The sequence below is a fragment of the Cyprinus carpio genome, chromosome A10 (genome assembly GCF_018340385.1).
Source record: "Cyprinus carpio isolate SPL01 chromosome A10, ASM1834038v1, whole genome shotgun sequence".
Classification (NCBI taxonomy): Eukaryota; Metazoa; Chordata; class Actinopteri; order Cypriniformes; family Cyprinidae; genus Cyprinus; species Cyprinus carpio.
Window position 1 is genome coordinate 9,967,795 of NC_056581.1, and position 20,052 is coordinate 9,987,846.

Here is a 20,052-nt window from a genome sequence, read left to right on the forward strand (position 1 = left end):
AATAAATTAATTTAAAAAATAAATTTAAAATATATAAACATTTTCAAAATATAAAAAGTGAAACAGTGAACATGAATGTCAGGATGTTTATTTTAAGAATCATTCTTTGTTTTCCATCATAACCTTTGTTTTAAATGTGTAAAAATCCTAAACATTTTCTTTATTTCCCGTTTTCAGTATAAGTAAATTTAAAATAAATCAGTATGGTCAAGACAGTGTTATTTTAGTATCATATTTAAAATTTGTTTTTATTTTTGTGTTTTCTATTGTCATTTTAAATGTAGTTTAAAAAGTAGTAGCTAATTGTGTTGCATGATTTTCACATGTATATTATTATATATATTATAAAGTGTACTTGGGCTGCAGCGATACCTACTTGAACAAAAACTGCAGATCCTACATTCAGCTCGCTAGATGGCGCCAGTCCATTTTCACAGCACTTCATACATTTCACTGCAGAAGTTTCGAGCAGGAAGCGTTATCTGTGTTGAGAGGCGGCTGAGGAGGAAAGCATGGCCCTAAACGCAGGTAAAATGTGAATAGACTACTTATTCTGCTATTGAGTTCCCAATTTTTATCATTCAATAATCTTCATTTACTTGACTTACTTCCGTCGTGCTGAAGTAGTGTATGTGCAGGCGCGCAAAAATAACGTCTTGACGCTAGCAGGTTAGCGCCTCAACGGCTATCTGGCTGAATGGGTGTGTGGTTTTTTTGGTCAGTCATAATATCTAGGTCTTCTAAATGGTTTTAGCCTAACTGACTATTAGTGAGAACCTGAAGTGGTATAACTGTCTGAAAGCTCCGTGTACACAGACGCTAGCTGGTTGTTTCTGATCCGTATACATCATGCCCCGGACACACGAGGAATCTGTGTGCTCTGATGAATCTAGATGATGAGGACTTTGAATGGGAGCCTCCGTCCGAGGCCGAGATGAAGGTGTTTCAGGCTCGACGGGAGCGACAGGACAAGATCAGCAAGCTGATGGGAGACTATCTGCTGAAGGGCTACAAGATGCTGGGAGAGTGCTGTGAGCTGTGTGGGGTAAAGGAAAAACACATTCATTCCTCTGTGACTTCACAAAATTAGTGATTTATTAGAAAAAGTACATGCAAGAGCCTTTCAGTAAATTGTAATAACTAAATATACAGTAACGTTAAGGTACAATATTGACGGTCTGTAGATATGCCCCATAATTACAATTCTGACCAATAACTATATATATATATACACACACACACAAATACACACACACACATACAGTATCATTTAGGTAATGGTTGTTCCCCCCCAAGGATGCATTAAACGGTTTTTTCAACTGCTGTTCTTTTGAACTTTCTATTAATCGAATCCTGAAAAAGTCACGTTTCCACAAAAATATTAAGCTGCACAATTGTTTCCAACACTGATTATAAGATATTAATAATCTTGAGCACCATATTAGAATAATTTCTGCATGATCATGTGTCAGTGAAGACGGGGTAATGGCTGCTGAAAATTCAGCTTCATTTTAAAGTACATTTCAAAACACACATATTTATACACACATTTATTCATTTAATTGTTTATTGGTTGTCTTGTGACAATCTATACAGCCGTGGCCAAAAGTTTTGAGAATGACACAAATATTAATTTTCAGTCTGCTGCCTCAGTTTTTATGATGGCAATTTGCATATGCTCCAGGATGTTATGAAGAGTGTTCAGATGAATTGCAATTAATTGCAAAGTCCCTCATCGCCATGAAAATTAACTTAATCCCAAAAACATTTCCACTGTATTACAGCCTTGCCACAAAAGGACCAGCTGGCATCATGTCAGTGATTCTCTCATTAACACAGGTGAGAGTGTTGATGAGGACAAGGCTAGAGATCACTCTGTCATGCCGATTGAGTTAGAAAAACAGACAGGAAGCTTTAAAAGGAGGGTGGTGCTTGAAATCATTGTTCTTCCTCTGTTAACTATGGTTACCTGCAAGGAAACATGTGCTGTTATCATTGCTTTGCACAAAAAGGGATTCACAGGCAAGGATAATGCTGCTAGTAAGATTGCACCTGAATCAATCATTTATCGGATCATCAAGAACTTCAAGGAAAGAGGTTTAATTGCTGTGAAGAAGGCTTCAGCCCCAGAAAGTCCAGCAAGTGCCAGGACCGTCTCCTAAAATTGATTCATCTGCGGGATCGGGGCACCACTAGTGCAGAGCTTGCTCAGGAATGGCAGCAGGCAGATGTGAGTGCATCTGCACCCACAGTGAGGCCAAGACTTTCAGAGGATGGCCTGGTGTCAAGAAGGGCAGCAAAGAACCCACTTCTCTCCAGGAAAAACATCAGGGACAGACTGATATTCTCCAAAAGGATTGGATTGCTGAGGACTGGGGTAAAGTCATTTTCTCTGATGAATCCCCTTTCTGATTGTTTGGGGTATCCGGAATAAAGCTTGTCCGGAGAAGAAAATGTGAGTGCTTCCATCAGTTCTGTGTCATGCCGAGACCATTCATGTGTGGGGTCGCTTCTCATCCAAGAGAGTGGGCTCACTCATAATTTTGCCTAAGAACACAGTCATGAATAAAGAATGGTACAAAAACATCCTCCGAGAGCAACTTCTCCCAACCATCCAAGAACAGTTTGGTGATGAACAATGCCTTTTCCAGCATGCTGGAGCACCTTGCCATAAGTGGCTCGGGGAACAAAACGTTGAAATTTTGGATCCATGGACAGGAAACTCCCCAGACCCTGATCCCATTGAGAACTTGTAGAAGGTGTTGAGGCAGGTGGACAAACAAAAACCCACAAATTCTGACAAACTCCAAGCATTGATTATGCAAGAATGGGCTGCCATCAGTCAGGATGTGGCTCAGAAGTTGATTGACAACATGCCAGGGCAAATTACAGAGGTCTTGAAAAAGAAGGGTGAACACTGCAAATACCAAGTCTTTGCATAAACATATTGCAATTGTCAATAAAAGCTTTTGACACTTATGATGTTCTTGTAATTATACTTCAGTATACCATAGGAACATCTGACAAAAATATCTAAAAACTGTAGCAGCAGACTTTGTGAAAATTAATCTTTGTGTCATTCTCAATACTTTTGGACATGGCTGTACTATAAATGAAATTTAAGTATCATCATATTATAATAAATAAAATAAAATACAGATTAATATTCATTTTGAGATCTGCTGTGCTACAGACTTAAATTCTGTTTGTAACATTTAAATAATTAGTGAGGCTTATGTTGTAAGAATCAACATTTAATTATCTGCCAAAACAAATTAAAAAAGAAAAGAAAAGCAAATCTCCCCAAAATCTGGGATTTAAACCTGGAAATAAACATTTTTACTTTCAATTTTTTTTTTTTGTAATAATTAAAAAGTTACAGGTGATCTTTTCAATAAAATGATGCATATATTGTAATTTCTAAAGGAAAAAAAGGAAAGAAAAAAAGCATTTTCAGTTTATGGACCCCACTGGAATTACAAAGATTAGTATTTAATTCATATTTATTAAGTTAAGGAATGCAATGAATTGTCCTGTATATTTGCAGACAATTCTGCTGCAAGATAAGCAGAAGAAAAATTACTGTGTTGCTTGTCAAGAGCTGGACTCCGATATTGACAAGGACAACCCAGGTACGTTTAAATGCAGTCTTTGAATTATTTATGAATGTACAGTCTTGTGTATCTCTGTTGACTTGTTCAATTTCTCTTTCAGCTTTAAATGCCCAGGCAGCTTTGTCACAGGTACGAGAGCGACAGCTTGCGACTCAGCCTCTCCCTGAATCTAACGGAGCTTCATCCAGCGATCCCCCTCCCTCCATCACGGGGCAGCCCCGGCCGGAGCACTGCGAGGGGGCCGCGTCTGGACTGAGAGGTCCTCCTCCCGCCATACAGCCCACCCCTCTTTCTGTTCCCACCGTCAGCTCCAACTTTCTGCCACCAGCCAACCCTCCTCTCCAGACTGCACCTCCTTTAGGGCCTTTGGGCAACACCCTGCACCACCACCCAGCCTTGTCAAGCGCAGAGGAGGCAGTGCTACACAAACTCAGATGGGCCACACAGGAGCTCCAGCACTCTGTGTCAGTGGAGGCCAGTATCCAGCTCTGCAGTCTGATCCGAGGCTGTGCTGAATCCCTGCGTAGTTTGAAAGAACTGCAGCTCTCATAAGACTGAACCACAGACAGAGCTGTAACAGCAGACACATAACGAAATACGAACAGCACACACACATGTACATATATATTTAAATATATATATATAGTAACATACTCAACGGAGTGTTCCGGTTGTGTTTATGTTTGTACTGAAGCGGCTGAGTATGTGACTGTGTCGTGTGTTGAAATACATTGCTTGAGCTGCAAAGGCTGTTTCTTTCTCTCTGATTTGTTTGCATTTGAGTTACATTATAAGTTTTAACTTTGTTTCTTTATGAACTCATTATTGGATGAAAACTCCACATTTTATGAAAGTACCAACTTAAATGTTGTGACAATGTTAGAAAAAGCTACAGTTAGCAAAGTGAAGTGTTTCAAAACAGCAGCAGATCCATCTCAGTGCTGTGAGTGCTGTTTTGGTAACAAATAACAGCATCATACGTTTGATAGTTGGGGCTTTTCTATTGTTTTTCCAGCGACTCCTTAGTTCAGCTTAAAAGTATTTCTAGACCTTGCACTTTTTTATTACACTGCCCTGTGTCTAGCATTTTTGTATTCCACTTCAGAGTCTTCCATCGTTTTTCCATGTTTTTGCAGGGGAATGCAAAACCAAGGGTTATTTTTTTCTTTTCCACATTTCACTGCCCATGTCTCACATTTTTAAATGCAAAAACATGTTCTCCGTGATGGATCTTAATAGGGCCCATTCACATAGAACATGTCTTTATGCTGAAGAACATTTGGATTCCATTGCGCTGCTTTGTGTGGATGCATGTTTCTTTTATGGGAATAATAAAGGGTAATTGAGAGTTTATATCTCAAAAATTAAGACGTCTTTTTCTTAGAATTGCAAGTAAAAAACTTGCAACTGTTAGTTTCCGACATTTTCCCCCCTCTGAATTCGTAGGTTATATCTCGCTTTTTTTTTTCTTTTTTTTATTACTTTTTTTGTCAGAATTCAGAGTTTGCATCTCACAATTCTCCTTTTTTTATTTTTTTGTCTTGTTTCTGCCACAGAATGAAAAATAAAAACAGGAATTTCTTTTTATCTCACAATTCTGACTTTTTTTCTTGCTAGTGAGAGTTAATATCTCACAATTCTTAATTTTCTTCTCAGAATTGAGAATTTATATCTTAAAAAAGTGGCGCTTGAGTTAAAAGAATTTTAATGTCTTTAGACCTTGCATTTTTCAATTCCTTATCCCTGTGTTATTTTTAAATGCAAAAACTAATTCTGTGACCCCTTAGATTATAAATGTTTCCTCCCAAAGTAAAGTTAAGGCTCAGGTGAAGCAACTGGAAAAGTCCTTGAAACCCAAAATTCTAAATGAAAAGAAAGGGAGGAGATGCTGCTGGGAATGAGAAACAGCGCCACGCTGTGGCCGAACGGCGCTCTGGGCCAAGCGTGTACGTCTGCAGACTGCAAGACAGGGGCGTAACTTGAAGTAGGAGGTGTAACTTGAAGTAGGAGGCGTAACTTGAAGTTGTCGAAATCTCACAGAATCACGCGAGATGTCAAAATGATAAGTTGTTGGCTGCTTTCAGTAGGGCACAGAGTAGAATATTGATTACGTTTTTTAAGGAAAGCAGGGGTTTTAGGCAGGATTTGATGCATAAGATGTGTGTAGATATTAATGGTAGGGGACAATGTGAGTGATGCGTACCTTTAGTAGGAAAACCTATTATCTGATCCACACTCCGGGACAGAAGAGGGCGGTATTGCACCAATAAGCTGGATGCCAACTGCCGTTAAACTGGAAAGAAGTTACAATGAGTTACAATGGTGAGAATATATTTTTTTCACAAAATAATTATTTAAATTTAAGAGTACAAGTTATTTTCATACAGTGTTATTGATTTTGGAGTTAATAATCTTTTAAAACTAAGGTGTAAAATCAGCAACATATAAGCAAAAGGTGTAAAGACGCTATCCTCCGGTTTCACAGACAAGACTAATTGAGCTATGGCCTGATCCTGGCTTAATCTAAACCCTGTTTGTTACTTACATAATATAGCATATTTGTGATTGTGTTGTAAAAACACGTTTTATAATGAATAACTAACAGGGGAGCTCCAATAAGTACACTTCTTTTAAAGTGGATTTACATAAACCATATATACATCTTAAGACTATTACTAATTGTCTATTTATCATCTGACAGGATAGTCTTTAATAAGTATTGCAGATAAGCACATTTAACAGACATGAAACAGGCATCTGAGTGATGTGTGTGTGCTATTATGTAGAATTCACTGTCAACACTGCTTTAGATGAGTGTAAGTCATGTAAACAAACAAATCTACATACAGTAACTAAACACTAGTTATCTATTTTATTTGTCCATTTGCAATATTGATAATTTTAGGAACATTTGTGTTGGATAAAAAGCGAGTTACATCAGTTACTAACTCAACATGCAGATGCAGTATATCACAGATAAATCACAGAGGTTACTTGACTCTTGTCTGGACGTTACAGGAACAGATTATGTTTATCTGCTGTAGAGTGACTGATGAAGGAATGCTGCCATCAAAGCATTTGTGTAAGTACACTACAAAAATAAATAAAACATTTTAATTAGTGTAATTTCAAACAGTTATTACAGCACTTTTCTTATTGTTGTTTTCTGTGCATTTGCTGCAGATCTTCTGTGGTGGAGCAGGACCTGCAAGGAAAGGGGAAAAAAAGGAAAAACCTGAAACAAAAGAATAAAGTAATGACTTTTTGTATTGTGTGTGTGTATTTCTGTAGGTTATGAAAATGTCTACAGACTGGTGTGGTGCACTGAGGATGGAGAAGTCCACTGCAGCATCCGGAAATGGTCCAGAGACACGGATGAGACGCTCCATCACTCCAGCTCTTACTGTCTCATCAGGACCAGATGCTGCTGTGGTCTCTTCATCATCAGCGACCCCAGAGCAGCGAGAGCATCTAGAGAAACACCAAAAGACACTGAGAATTTGATTTTGGTAAAGTTTGTTCTGCTGGTTTCTGTTTATAAGACGAAGGCTGACTTTCAGAAGCTTCAAAAGCATCATCAAAAAATGTGATGGAGCTTTCATCTGAAGTGATTGACAGTGCTCTTATTACAGAGGCCTACAATCCTCTGATCAAGCTGGAGAAAAGAGCCGTGCTCAAGCACAGTTTTGAACCAGTTCAGTGGTTTAGCACACTACAAAAGTAATAAATCAATGCATGTACTTGTAAACTCTGTGTAAATGTTTTACAGGTAGTGGTGCTCATGGAGATTAGCACACGATTGTTTGGAGCAGACACAGCAGCAGTCAGATTGTCCTGCATGTGTTCTTCTGCTCTCGCTTCAAGGTAGTGTGGTTCAGAGAGCCGTCATCAAGGTCTTCCTCATCCTGTTGCTCAACGACATCCCCGTTGAGAAGAGTGAGATTGTGAAGCACAGCGCAGCAGCAGAACTGTCTCAGCTGTGTTGAGATGATAGTAAGATGTGGGGTTCACCGTCTGTAAATACATGATTGTTAGAACAGTTAGTTTGAAAGAAGCTTTGTTTTATGTGTTGTTGACTTGTACATGTCTGTATTTATTGTGATGCTAACATTTATACATTCTTTTAATCATTTAGACATGTTTCTTGTTGTCAGTAAATAAAATATAAATATTTGATCTATTCATGTATTAATTGCTTGACTGAAAACTGATGTATTCACATCAACTGCATTAGTGTATATTCATGTATAGCTATGTCACGACAGAAAATACATTTTGCTTCTTTTACTAAAATGTAATTTTAAGGAAAAAAATGTATATAATTATTGGTTGGCATTTATCATTATTATTTCATGTAAGTGTTGGGGTGAGCAAAAGATGCAATTCATTATGGGGTAATGTTAATTTTTGAGTAGTGATACTTACATTTTTAGAGTATAAAATCAACAATCTTCTCCAAAGGTGAGATCTTTGAGCAGCTGTTCGACGTTTCGTTTGTGCAGATATTGCAGAGTCGCTGAGAGAAACTGTACTGGACTGTTGAGTTAGTGATGCTGTGAGGTGGTAGTGCACCTGTACCTCTTTTTTATTATTATTGCCAAACTTATTACATAAAAGATCATGGTAAGACGGTTGTATCTAACAATAACAATCATAACGCCATAAAACAGTAAATAAAAAAATAACGTGTTCATCATAGTATAAGATACTATACAAGAAAACAAATTCACATAAAATAATTGAAAAAATATTCTAGAGATAACGATTTTGGGTTTTCTAATTCTATAATAAAATCACATTAGTGGAGTTAAAAATATAAAACTTAAATTAACAGTATTGGCTATACTACAATCTTCATTATCAAGATACAAATACATTCATTAAACCTTTCACTCATATGTTTTAAGTTTTTACGCTCGTTTTAACTTTGTAGGTCACATGATCAACATAGCGGATGATGATATCTAAATCGCATTAATGCTTCATACACAAATACGCATTCAGGCTGTAGAGTATGTACTCTTTTATCGCTCGTTAAATTAGTTCTTATTGAAATTAAGTACCTAATTAAAGGGTATGCGGTTTCGAACGCAGCCCGACAAAATCTCGTTTTGACATCTCGCGTGGTTCTGTGTGATTTGGACAACTTCAAGTTACGCCTCTTTCGTCAAGTTACAACCACTCAAACACAAGCCCCTCTCATTCACTCTTCTGAAAAACACCTAACCTCTGGGCGGAGAGATGCAGTGGGCGAGGTTTCGTTGTACAAGACAAAAGAAAACGTTAAACGAAAACAAAGCGGGGCGCGTTCATCTTCTCTCCAGGGTTTCCTGTCCGGCTTTGCTTATAATCTAAGCGTAGGATTTTGTTTTTATCTCCCAACGTTAGATTTATGCGTTGCTACGACGAAATGCAAATAAGGAAGAGCATCAAACCTAATACCTCCTGAAAGAGCAAAGATTGTCAAAGAGTTTATCAGAGCGAAATTATTTCTGTTATGTTGAAAACGAGCTACAAGTTACAGTTATATATGAGGAATCGCGCATAGATTGTTACTTTTCTGTTTATTTACCGGAAATTACTTTTTGGACGTGATAGTTGCAGTATAAGGTCACCTTCCGTACAATCTGTTTTTTATATAGAAAGACAATTTTTCTTCTCGGTTGGATTTTTTTGGTGGTGTTAAAAATAAATGAACAAAATAACAACACCGGGCATAGAAGAGATTAAACTCAGGTTTTTATTTTAAACGCGAAATCGGAAATGAACGGATTTCAGTCCAGTCCAGTGGATTGTCCGTCTGGAAGCGTCTGTTCTATTGAAGGCTTGCCTCCGTTACCTAAAGGACTGAGCGGGATCTTAAACTCGAGCGGAGGGTCCTGGAGGGACATTGAGAAGGTCTACAGCAAGAGGACGCGCATCCAGGCGGACATCAGCAAGTCCAGAGTAAGCGACTCTCTTGGCCGCAGTAAACCCGCGAGCCTTGACGCAGCGCTGGCCGTGCTTCGCAAAGAGATGGTGAGTGCGCGTGCCTGTGTGACCCTCACTGAATGTGTGCTAAACTGGCGACTACACATTATAAATTATATAGATGTTATAAAAATGAAATTATAAAAATGAAAAAAAAATAAAAATAAATCCAAGGTCTTTGAAATTACGTATGTTTAAACATTACTATATATATATATATATATATATATATATATATATATATATATATATATAAGAATAATAGATTAGAAAATAATGAAAGATCATTTTCCCATATTTTAATCTCTGGACAGTTACACCACATAGACATTTAGACTTTGAGCTCAACAAAAAAATCTAAATTAAAATGGCTTAATTCAAAACTGAAAAACAAGTTAGTCATATACAGTTTTAGGCTCATTACTCCAAAAAAAATTAATTTATTACACAGTACTAGTTACTCCTTTCAAAAGTAATATTATTACTTATTACTTTTTCAGCAACAGTAATTCGTTACACTACTAGTTACATTACTTTTCCTTCACACCCCACAGAAGTTATAATTTTGTATCTTCCCCATAAAATTCTTCCTAAATGTTAATAACAATAAATTTCTGCCTCATCATTTGTCCAAAATCCAAGTTTTTACAAACACTCAATGATTGATAGTGACTTTTAAGTAAAGGTGTTGTATTGTCATGTGAAGCTTGAAGCTAATTGTAGCTATAATTTCTCTGTTACCAAATATGATTATATTTCATGAAGTATTTTATCAAAAGAAATCACAAGTTCAGAAGATTTTTAATTGTAGTAATATAATTTATATGGGGATCAGATGGATGTAGGTGGGAAAGCCATGTAATGCCACAACTTGCAGATCTGTGTTCAGATCAATTCTTCTCCTGACAAAATCAGTGTTATGGCAATATTTCCATTCCCTGAATGTAAGCTTTTCCATATTCCAAGCTTTTTTTGATGCACTTGTGACCTCATGTGCCTGTGCGAGTCAATTATTGCATTTCAAATCAGTAGGGGTTGAGGCATCAAAAGTTACTAAGTAATGAGCTGTTTTATAGATGGTAACTGTAATATTATTACTGAAAACTGTAATTAGCTACACTACTAGTTACTGCAAAAAGTAATGTTATTACTGTAAGTAGTTACTGCCCAACACTGGTCATATATTATGCATGTATATTATAAATAAGTATTTTAAATTGTATTTTGTATGAAAAATATTATTGTACAGTCATTTTGGTCTGAATTGCTTTTTACCTGCATTTTGAGTAGCTCAATAAATGAAAACAATTTGATTCACATTTTCACTAACAGTTCATTGACAGTTTTGTTTAAAAAAAAAAATGAATTCTTTATGTTACAGTTTTATCACACAAACTTATAACTGTTTGAACACTTATATTTTTTTGTGTTTAATAATGTTAATTCAAGTATATATCTGAACGTCCACAGGCTAAATGTTCTTGTCTTTTGCAGGTTGGACTTCGACAGTTAGACATGTCTTTGCTTTGCCAGTTGTGGTCTCTTTATGAGTCTATACAGGAATACAAAGGAGCTTTCCAGGACATTTCCTCCTCTTTGTGTGAGTGCTCCTTCAACACCGAAAATGGTTATTCTGAAGATGAAGAGGAGGAAGATGAACATGAAAGGGAGAGTAGTGAGACGCTGTTATCACTTCCTCAGCCCACTCAGAACTCCCGAGACCAGTGGATCAAAGACTCCTTCCACATCCCCATTTAAACAAATCCAATCTCCCATGATCCTCATCGATATAAACTGTGACAGACATGACACCATTGTTTGAAGGATTCTATAAGAATCAAAATGTAACAAGGTCTTTATTTTTGTAGGATACTATTACAATGGTGACTGTAAGTTTGTTTCAGGGGAACCATGAAAAGCTGCTTTTTCACTGCCTGTGAAGTCATAAAGACCGGATGAGGACTGACAGGAAGAGGATGTAGCCAGAAACAGTGCGGTATAGGATGTTCATTATATTATGTAGATTTGTCAGATATGTACTGAGATATCACTTACCAGATACTTTTTTTATTATACAATATAATTTTTTTCCACCTCTGTCTCTCATTAGTAAGGTAATCATTGAATGCAGAATGTGCATTTTGTAAAAAAAAATTAAAAAAGTAATAATAAAGCATGTAAACATTTCCTGGTGGTCTCACAAAAGCACTTAAAAGTGGTTTGTTTTCTTTATAGTTTAGCTAAATGTTTTGTTGTCTGGTATTTTATTCACCAACATCTCAAACATGTGCTCAAGATGTTCAAGATAGCTGTCCAGTGCAGATATGATCACATCAGCCATTAGGTGGCACTCATTTACTTTCTAAAGTTTCTAAACGGATGTTGTTTTGAGACATGATGCCTGGAGTGTTACAGATGCTTCGGGAAACATCTGTGCTCTCCATCGTCTTGGTGCCATATATCGCAAAAGAAGATTGCTAGGTTCTTCTCCTTTAATGTTAATCTTTGAGTCATACCAGATACATGCCATCTGATTAAAACAATTATTCTAAATTTAAATGTTTAGACTGAGGCTCCTTCAGATATTTCTGAATCACTCTGTCATTACTCTGCAAGTATAAACAAATGGTTCTAGCTACTCTTGTGCTTATTAGGTAATACTGCTTGCTACTTTTGCACCAGAGAGAGGGGGGAGGAACAAGCTCAGACACAGGCCAGGCATTACTAAAAACTCTTCCCATAACTACTATAATTACAGTAACGTTGACTGCATGTCCTGTCATTTTACTGTGCTTCAGGTTTTATCAAGTCTATATGTAAGTCTACAGCATTTAATAAATAGCAATATACTATAACAATTTACATTTTAGTTTGATTCATTTTAATTTTGGACAATCAGTGACACACACAAGTCTTTTTGCTAGATTTTGAGCTAGCTGATATTTGCGTTCCTGAAATTAGACTCTAGTTTTGGGTTTTATCAAGTCTGTATGTATATATATGTCAGACACAGACGAGGACACAGAGGATTCAGTGCAAAAGTGTTAAAGTTTAATCAGAGGTTTCAGACACAGGTGAATCTTGACACGTAGACAAACAGTGGTAACACAACTTTCCTTTACGGTGATGGTGATACAGATGGTGACTCCGACGAAGACGATGGGAATAGGTAGGCAGAAGAGGATGAAGAGGGTAAACAGTTCAGGTAGGTTTGACGAAGGGCGTTCAGGTAAGTAGGGAGATCGGTGCAAGACCAGACACTGAGTGATGGTGACTGAGGGCTTTATGTGTAGCACTGGTGATGATGCACAGGTGTTCAGAATGCTGGTGATTGGGAACGAGTGGGCGTGGCGTAAGTGTCTGATTCAGGGAGTGTAGATGGTGTGGCTGTGACAGTACCCCCTCCCCCACGGGCGGCTCCTGACGGCTGGGATCTTGAACGACGACGGGGTCTACCACGGCCACGGGGAGCGGGGCGGTCTGGATGGTCTCGGTGAAAGTCGGTGAGCAGGCTAGGGTCCAGAATGTCATTACGATTAACCCAGCAACGCTCCTCCGGGCCGTAGTTCTCCCAGTCTACAAGGTACTCCAGTTGAGGACCCCGTCGTCGAGAGTCGAGGATAGCTCTCACCCGGAAGATGCTGTTGTCTTCTTCGATGGCGGGAGGAGGAGGTACGGCATCATCACCAGGCTCTGTGGATGGAGGAGACAAAGGTTCAGTGAATGGTTTTTGAGGAGTGAGACATGGAATGAAGGTGAGATACGGTACTGTGCTGGTAGCTGGAGTCTATAGGTCACTTCGTTCAGTTGCCGTTCGATCTTGAATGGTCCGATGTATCGAGGACTCAGCTTACGGCAGGGCAGCCGGAGGCGGATGTCCCTCGTCGAGAGCCAGACCAGCTGTCCAGGTTGGTATTGTGGCGCAGGTCTTCGACGAGCGTCCGCTTGCTCTTTATGCCTCCGAACTGCCCGCTGGAGATGCACGTGAGCCGAGTCCCAGACCCTCTCGCTCTGTCGGAACCAGTGATCCACCGCTGGGACCTCCGAGGGCTCACCCGACCATGGGAAGAGTGGAGGCTGGTATCCGAGGACACATTGGAAGGGGGTGAGCCCGGTGGTAGACTGCTGGAGGGAGTTCTGTGCATATTCTGCCCAGGGTAGGTACTGGCTCCAACAGTCCTGATTCCGGTGGCAGTAGACCCTCAGGAACCTCCCGATCTCTTGGATCTTCCGCTCAGTCTGGCCGTTGGTCTGTGGATGGTATCCTGAAGAGAGGCTGACGGATACCCCTAGGAGGCGGAAGAAAGCTGACCAGACTCTGGAGATGAATTGGGGACCCCTGTCGGAGATGATGTCTTCTGGAATGCCAAAGTGACGGAACACATTGTGGAATAGTGCCTCTGCCGCTTCAAACGCTGTGGGAAGTCCTTTGAGAGGTAAGAGTTTGCATGATTTTGAAAACCTGTCGACTACTACCAGCACACAAGTATTTCCTTGAGAAAGGGGGAGGTCAGTCATGAAATCTACACCTATATGGGTCCATGGACGTTCAGGAATGGGCAGAGGCACCAGTTTACCTTCCGGGAGTCTCCTAGGGGTGTTCGCTATGGCGCAGACTGAGCATCCTTTGAGGTAACGGGAGGTATCCTGACTCATCGAGGGCCACCAGTAACGTTGTTGCAGGAACGAGAGGGTCCGCCTCCTGCCTGGATGTCCAGATCCCGGAGAGGTGTGAGCTAAGTCCAGAAGGGTAATCCGATGTTGAGGAGGGACGAAGAGTTTCCCTTCTGGACCTCCCGGCGGAGCAGGGTGTTGATGGTTTTCTTGTTCAATCAGACGATTAAGGTCCCATTGAATGGGGCTTACAATCATGGCTGGAGGGAGGATGGGTTCGGGAGATTCTGGTTCTGGGTCTGCCTGATGAAGGCGGGATAGAGCATCAGCTCTATTGTTCTGGGAGCCAGGGCGATACGTGACCTTAAAGTCGAATCTCGTGAAGAATAAGGCCCATCTAGCTTGGCGATGATTCAGTCTCTTAGCTTCACGGAGGTATTCCAGGTTCCGGTGGTCAGTGATCACCTCGAAAGGGACCTTGGCTCCCTCCAGCCAATGACGCCACTCTTCCAGAGCCAGCTTGATAGCCAATAGTTCCCGATTTCCTATGTCGTAATTCTGCTCCGCCGGGGATAGCTTCTTCGAGAAGAAGGCACATGGATGGAGTCGTGGAGGATCCCCCTGCCGCTGGGAGAGTACCGCTCCGACCCCGGTCGATGAAGCATCCACTTCTACTATGAACTGTCGGTTGGGATCTGGATGAGCTAGGATCGGAGCGGTCTGGAAGGCTTGTTTGAGCTGGTGGAAAGCTTCAGTGGCCATGGGGTTCCAGGACAGAGACTTGGGCCGGTTCCGGAGGAGTGAGGTTAGAGGTGAGCTGAGTAAACTGTAGTTCTTGATGAATCTCCTATAAAAGTTGGCAAAGCCCAGGAAGCGTTGGAGTTCTTTTATGGAGCCAGGTTGGGGCCAGTGTGTGATGGCTTCCACCTTCCCCTGGTCCATCTTCACGCCACGTGGGCCGATGATGTATCCAAGGAACTGGACTGAGGGCGTGTGGAACTCACATTTTTCTAATTTGAGGTACAGATGGTGTTCCCGGAGTTTTTGGAGTACAAGGATGACATGTTGGATGTGTACTTCCTGGGATGTGGAGTAAATGAGGATATCATCGATGTAGACAATTACGAACTGGTTAAGGTATTCTCTGAAGATTTCGTTCATGTAGTTCTGAAAGACGGAAGGACTGTTGGATAACCCATACGGCATGACCCGGTATTCATAGTGCCCGGAAGGAGTGATGAAAGCTGTCTTCCACTCGTCCCCCTTCCGGATACGGATTAAATTGTAGGCGCTCCTCAAGTCCAGTTTTTGTGAAGATCTTTGCTCCACGTAGTTGTTCCAAGGCAGCTGGGACCAGGGGAAGAGGATAGCTGAATTTGACGGTTTGAGAATTGAGATGGCGATAATCAATGCACGGCCTCAAGCCTCCGTCCTTCTTGGCCACGAAGAAAAAGCTGGAAGCGGCAGGGGAAGTAGATGGTCGGATGAATCCTTGAGCGAGAGCTTCCTGTACGTACTCCTCCATGGCCTTCTGCTCCGGGATGGACAGAGGATAGACTCGTCCCTTGGGAAGGGTTGCTCCAGGCAGGAGGTCGATAGCGCAGTCCCATGGCCGATGAGGTGGAAGTTTCGTTGCCAACCGCTTACTGAACACATCCTGGAACGCCCGATATTCTGGAGGGATGGTATGTTCCACCTGAGTTTCGGGGCTTTCCACTGATGTGGACTGGACCGGTAGGGATGACTTCTTGATGGATTGACTGACCTTGGGAACTTTAACTGGTGGAGTGATGCAGGTAGAATGGCAGGATTTTCCCCATTTCAGGATCTCACCTGTGGGCCAATGGATGTGTGGTTGATGTTGGTTAAGCCAGGGGCGTCCCAGGATGATGTCTGCGGTGGATTCCTCCAGCACCATGAACGTGATTTCTTCCTCATGCAGGGAACCCACGCGGAGGATGACTGTGGGGGAGAAATAGCGGATATGACCTCGGCCCAGCGGCTTTCCTTGTATGGTCGTGATTCTGAGTTCAACGGGGCTTCGATGACGCTTGACACTTAGACGATTTAATGTTTGCTGGTTGATGAAGTTCCCCGCTGAGCCGGAGTCGATGAGGGCTTGTACTGAAATAGAAGAGTGGAGATGTCTTAGAGTAACCCAGGTTTGAATCAATTGAGCAGTTTGAGGTGGTAGATGGATGGTACTCACCGCTGGGCGTGGAGGTCGGACGGGACATGATGGTAATAGGTGTCCCTCTCCCCCACAGTAGAGACACAGCCCGGTGTTAATCCTCCGCTGACGTTCTGATGTAGATAGATGGTGTGAATCTATTTGCATGGGTTCAGGTGCTGGAGGAGCTACAGATGGTAGAGCGGGCGGAGGACATACAGCGGGAGTGAGTTGTCTACATGCAGTGAGTCTCTGGGCGACTCTGATGGATTTCTGGATTAGAGACTCCAGTCCCAGTGAATCTTCATATACAACAATCAAACTTTGTATTTTCTCACATAGACCGTGGCGATAGGCGGTGATTAAGGCCGTTTCATTCCAACCGCTGATGTAAGCGAGGGTACGGAAGCGAACCGCATAATCACTCACGGACTCATTTCGCTGTTGGCGAATTGTAAACAGTTGATCATGGACAGATAATTCAGATGCTTGTTGACCAAAGACAGACTTTAACTGGGAACAGAAATCAGTAACAGATCCAGTAGCAGAGGAATTCGATTCCCAGAGAGATTGGGCCCATTGGAGAGCTTTACCTGTGAGCAGATTGATGATAAAGGCAACTCGACTGCGTTCGGTGGTGAAGAGGTGAGCGTTGGACTCCAGGTAGAGTGAACACTGTAGCAGAAAACCCGCTGCAATCCTCCGCCGCGCCGCTGTATGTCGCTGGTTTGGCCATGGGACTCGCAGGGGCAACTGAAGAAGTGACCAGAGTTGTAGCGGTGTTGGATGGCGATGAGCAGTTGACAGCAGGTGAGGGGCGTTGCATGAGTGAGGACCGTACAGCGTGAACCAATTCAGTGAAGGGATCCGCGGTGCGGTCCTCGCCTGTGTCTGAAGAGCTCTGCATGAGGTCTGGTCTTCTGTCAGACACAGACGAGGACACAGAGGATTCAGTGCAAAAGTGTTAAAGTTTAATCAGAGGTTTCAGACACAGGTGAATCTTGACACGTAGACAAACAGTGGTAACACAACTTTCCTTTACGGTGATGGTGATACAGATGGTGACTCCGACGAAGACGATGGGAATAGGTAGGCAGAAGAGGATGAAGAGGGTAAACAGTTCAGGTAGGTTTGACGAAGGGCGTTCAGGTAAGTAGGGAGATCGGTGCAAGACCAGACACTGAGTGATGGTGACTGAGGGCTTTATGTGTAGCACTGGTGATGATGCACAGGTGTTCAGAATGCTGGTGATTGGGAACGAGTGGGCGTGGCGTAAGTGTCTGATTCAGGGAGTGTAGATGGTGTGGCTGTGACAGTAAGTATGTATGTATATATATATATATATATATATATATATATATATATATATATATATATATATACAGTATATATAATGAGTATACACACACACACTAATTTAATAATTTAATTTTAAACTTAATTTTAATAAATAAAAAAAAAACACTAACTTACTAATTGTTTAACTCACACCCATATATAACCTTGGTTTAATCTATGACATGTATTTCAGTTGACGTTGAGCACGTGGATGAACCACAATGTCTAAAACCTCTATGCTCACTGCAGCTGCTGTCAGTGTTCTTCAAAGAAAACCAAAGAGTTATGAAATGTTTTTGTCTAAGTGGTCTTCTGTTTGAGTCTTTGCAGGTAGACACAGGAAACAAAGTTCTGGGCAGTCGTACAGAGCTGATCAATTGTCATTACGCCACAAGCCCCAGTCAGGTGTCAAAACCTTGCTCTTGGCTCACTGAAACACTCCCAGTGTACTTTCCACTTTGCATACCATTTATTCAGAGACACTATCTTTCTTACAGTGTGATAAACTGCATATATTTAGTATGATGGAGTGATTAAGTGATGAAGGATGTGGCGTTCCTCTAGAAAGCTTTTCATGCCTCTATAAATAAAACACAGATGTACAAGATATTGTTGGATATGCGGTATGTCTATTAAAAGTAAACTCAGACCAAGACTTGTGTATCTTTTCAGTCACATCTAAATGATAAAAATAAAAAAATGCAGTTTCTGCCCTTTGATTAAACATAAATATTATGGCAAAAAACTATACTTTCCCCCCTCTTTCTGCTTTTTTAACTAAGCTTCTAAAAATTTTTTAAATAACTTTCCTATTTTACAAAATTAAAAAAAACAATTATTTATTCACTGAATTTTCAGCATCATTACTCCAGTCTTCAGTGTCACATGGTCCTTCAGAAATTATTCTAATATGCTGATTTGCTACTCATTAAACATTACTTAATATTATCAGTGTTGAAATAATTTGTGCTGCTTAATATTTTGGTAACACTTTAGAAAAGGAAACACTTATTCACTATTAACTATGACTTTTCCCTCAATAAATTCCTAATTTGCTGCTTATTAATAGTTAGTAAGGTAGTTGTTAAGTTTAGGTATTGGGTAGGATTAGGGATGTAGAATAAGGTCATGCAGAATAAGGCATTAATATGTGCTTAATTAGTACTAATAAATGGCTAATATTCTAGTAATATGCATGCTTAAGCAACTAGTTAAGAAACCCTAAAATGTTAAAAGTATTACCAATATTTTTGTAGAAACTGATATATTTTTTCAGCATTCCTTGATTAATAGAAAGTTCTGTATTTTTCAGAAAGTTTAGTAACATTATAAATGTCTTTAACTTTTATCAATTTAATGGTTCCTTGCTGAATAAAATTATTATTTTCTGTCAAATTCCAAACGTTTGAACAGTAGGCCTATAGTGTATGTGGCTGTAGTTGAACAGTAATAAATGAGGCTCTTGTTTTTTTATGCCTTGTACTCTAAGGTGGTGTGTCACGTCATTATACGGATGAGGCATTTCTTGATCCACCTAGTGAGTAAGCATGTATTATGAGTGAGCTCATGTCTTACCCGGATCCAAACTCAGCCTGTGATGTCCAGTGAAGGGAGGGGCCCGAAACTCATAGTCATGACCACAAATCACTGTTTCCCAGTTGACTTAAGACTGTTTGCAAGGTTTACATGAGCTTTAGCTGATATTTGCACAACTGAAATTAGACTACTAACTGTATTTAACAAATCTCAAACAAACCCCTGCTAGTTAGTTCTGTCAATAAACACATGTGCTGATCACTTAATGTTAAGGAGCTTTTTTGAAATGCCCTATATGGTACAATATATAACATCAAAGGGTTTTTGTATTTCTGAAAATGTCATTTGATTTTATTTCAATATATTTGAATATATGCTATGTAATGTTTTTATAAATACATCATTATAATGGGGTTAGCAGTAAGTGGCAACACCAGACAGGAAGAGGTTAGTGTCGTACAGGAATATGACTAAGAGGGTCACCGATTTGGATTCTAGGTCATCAGCTGAGCCAAACTTCTGCACTCCCCCCATAACCCACACAAACGGCACCACTCCGTCAATCCCTCCAGCTGCTTCTGCCCATTTATCCCTCACTCCCAGCCATCTAAAATAGATCCTGCATAACTTGAAAAAACCCCTTGCCAGTGTCCTCTAAAAATACCCATCGTGATCAAGGTCTGGACGGCCCCGCGTTGCTGCTCCCAATCATTATGTTGATAAATGCACAGGGCCCAAGCACTTAAGGTGCATAATGTATTTGTTTGAAGCATTCTTCCTATTGTGCGAAAGTCTGTTAGGCCATTGAAC

General features: G+C 40.5%; 2 protein-coding genes and 1 long non-coding RNA gene across 4 annotated transcripts; all 3 read left to right on the forward strand.

Annotated features, from left to right (window-relative positions):
• Positions 1-394: 394 nt before the first annotated feature.
• On the forward strand, positions 395-4,978 carry LOC109097976 (protein ZNRD2-like). 2 transcript variants are annotated; one of them, XM_042765137.1, is made up of 4 exons: positions 395-528; positions 894-1,045; positions 3,548-3,632; positions 3,715-4,978. In XM_042765137.1, the coding sequence occupies exons 1-4, from the start codon at positions 513-515 to the stop codon at positions 4,164-4,166; spliced, it is 705 nt and encodes a 234-aa protein (XP_042621071.1). In that variant the 5' UTR covers positions 395-512; the 3' UTR covers positions 4,167-4,978. The 2 variants fall into 2 exon arrangements, with proteins under 2 accessions (XP_042621071.1, XP_042621072.1); XM_042765138.1 differs by having other exon boundaries at positions 420-528; positions 817-1,045.
• Positions 4,979-6,287: 1,309 nt separating this feature from the next.
• On the forward strand, positions 6,288-7,702 carry LOC122146438. The gene is made up of 3 exons (XR_006160994.1): positions 6,288-6,696; positions 6,798-6,867; positions 7,384-7,702. It is a non-coding gene; the product is annotated as an uncharacterized LOC122146438 (long non-coding RNA).
• A 1,145-nt stretch (positions 7,703-8,847) lies between these two features.
• Positions 8,848-12,543, forward strand: LOC109097977 (leucine repeat adapter protein 25-like). The gene is made up of 2 exons (XM_019111605.2): positions 8,848-9,632; positions 11,079-12,543. The coding sequence occupies exons 1-2, from the start codon at positions 9,378-9,380 to the stop codon at positions 11,340-11,342; spliced, it is 519 nt and encodes a 172-aa protein (XP_018967150.1). The 5' UTR covers positions 8,848-9,377; the 3' UTR covers positions 11,343-12,543.
• The last annotated feature ends 7,509 nt before the right edge of the window (positions 12,544-20,052 follow it).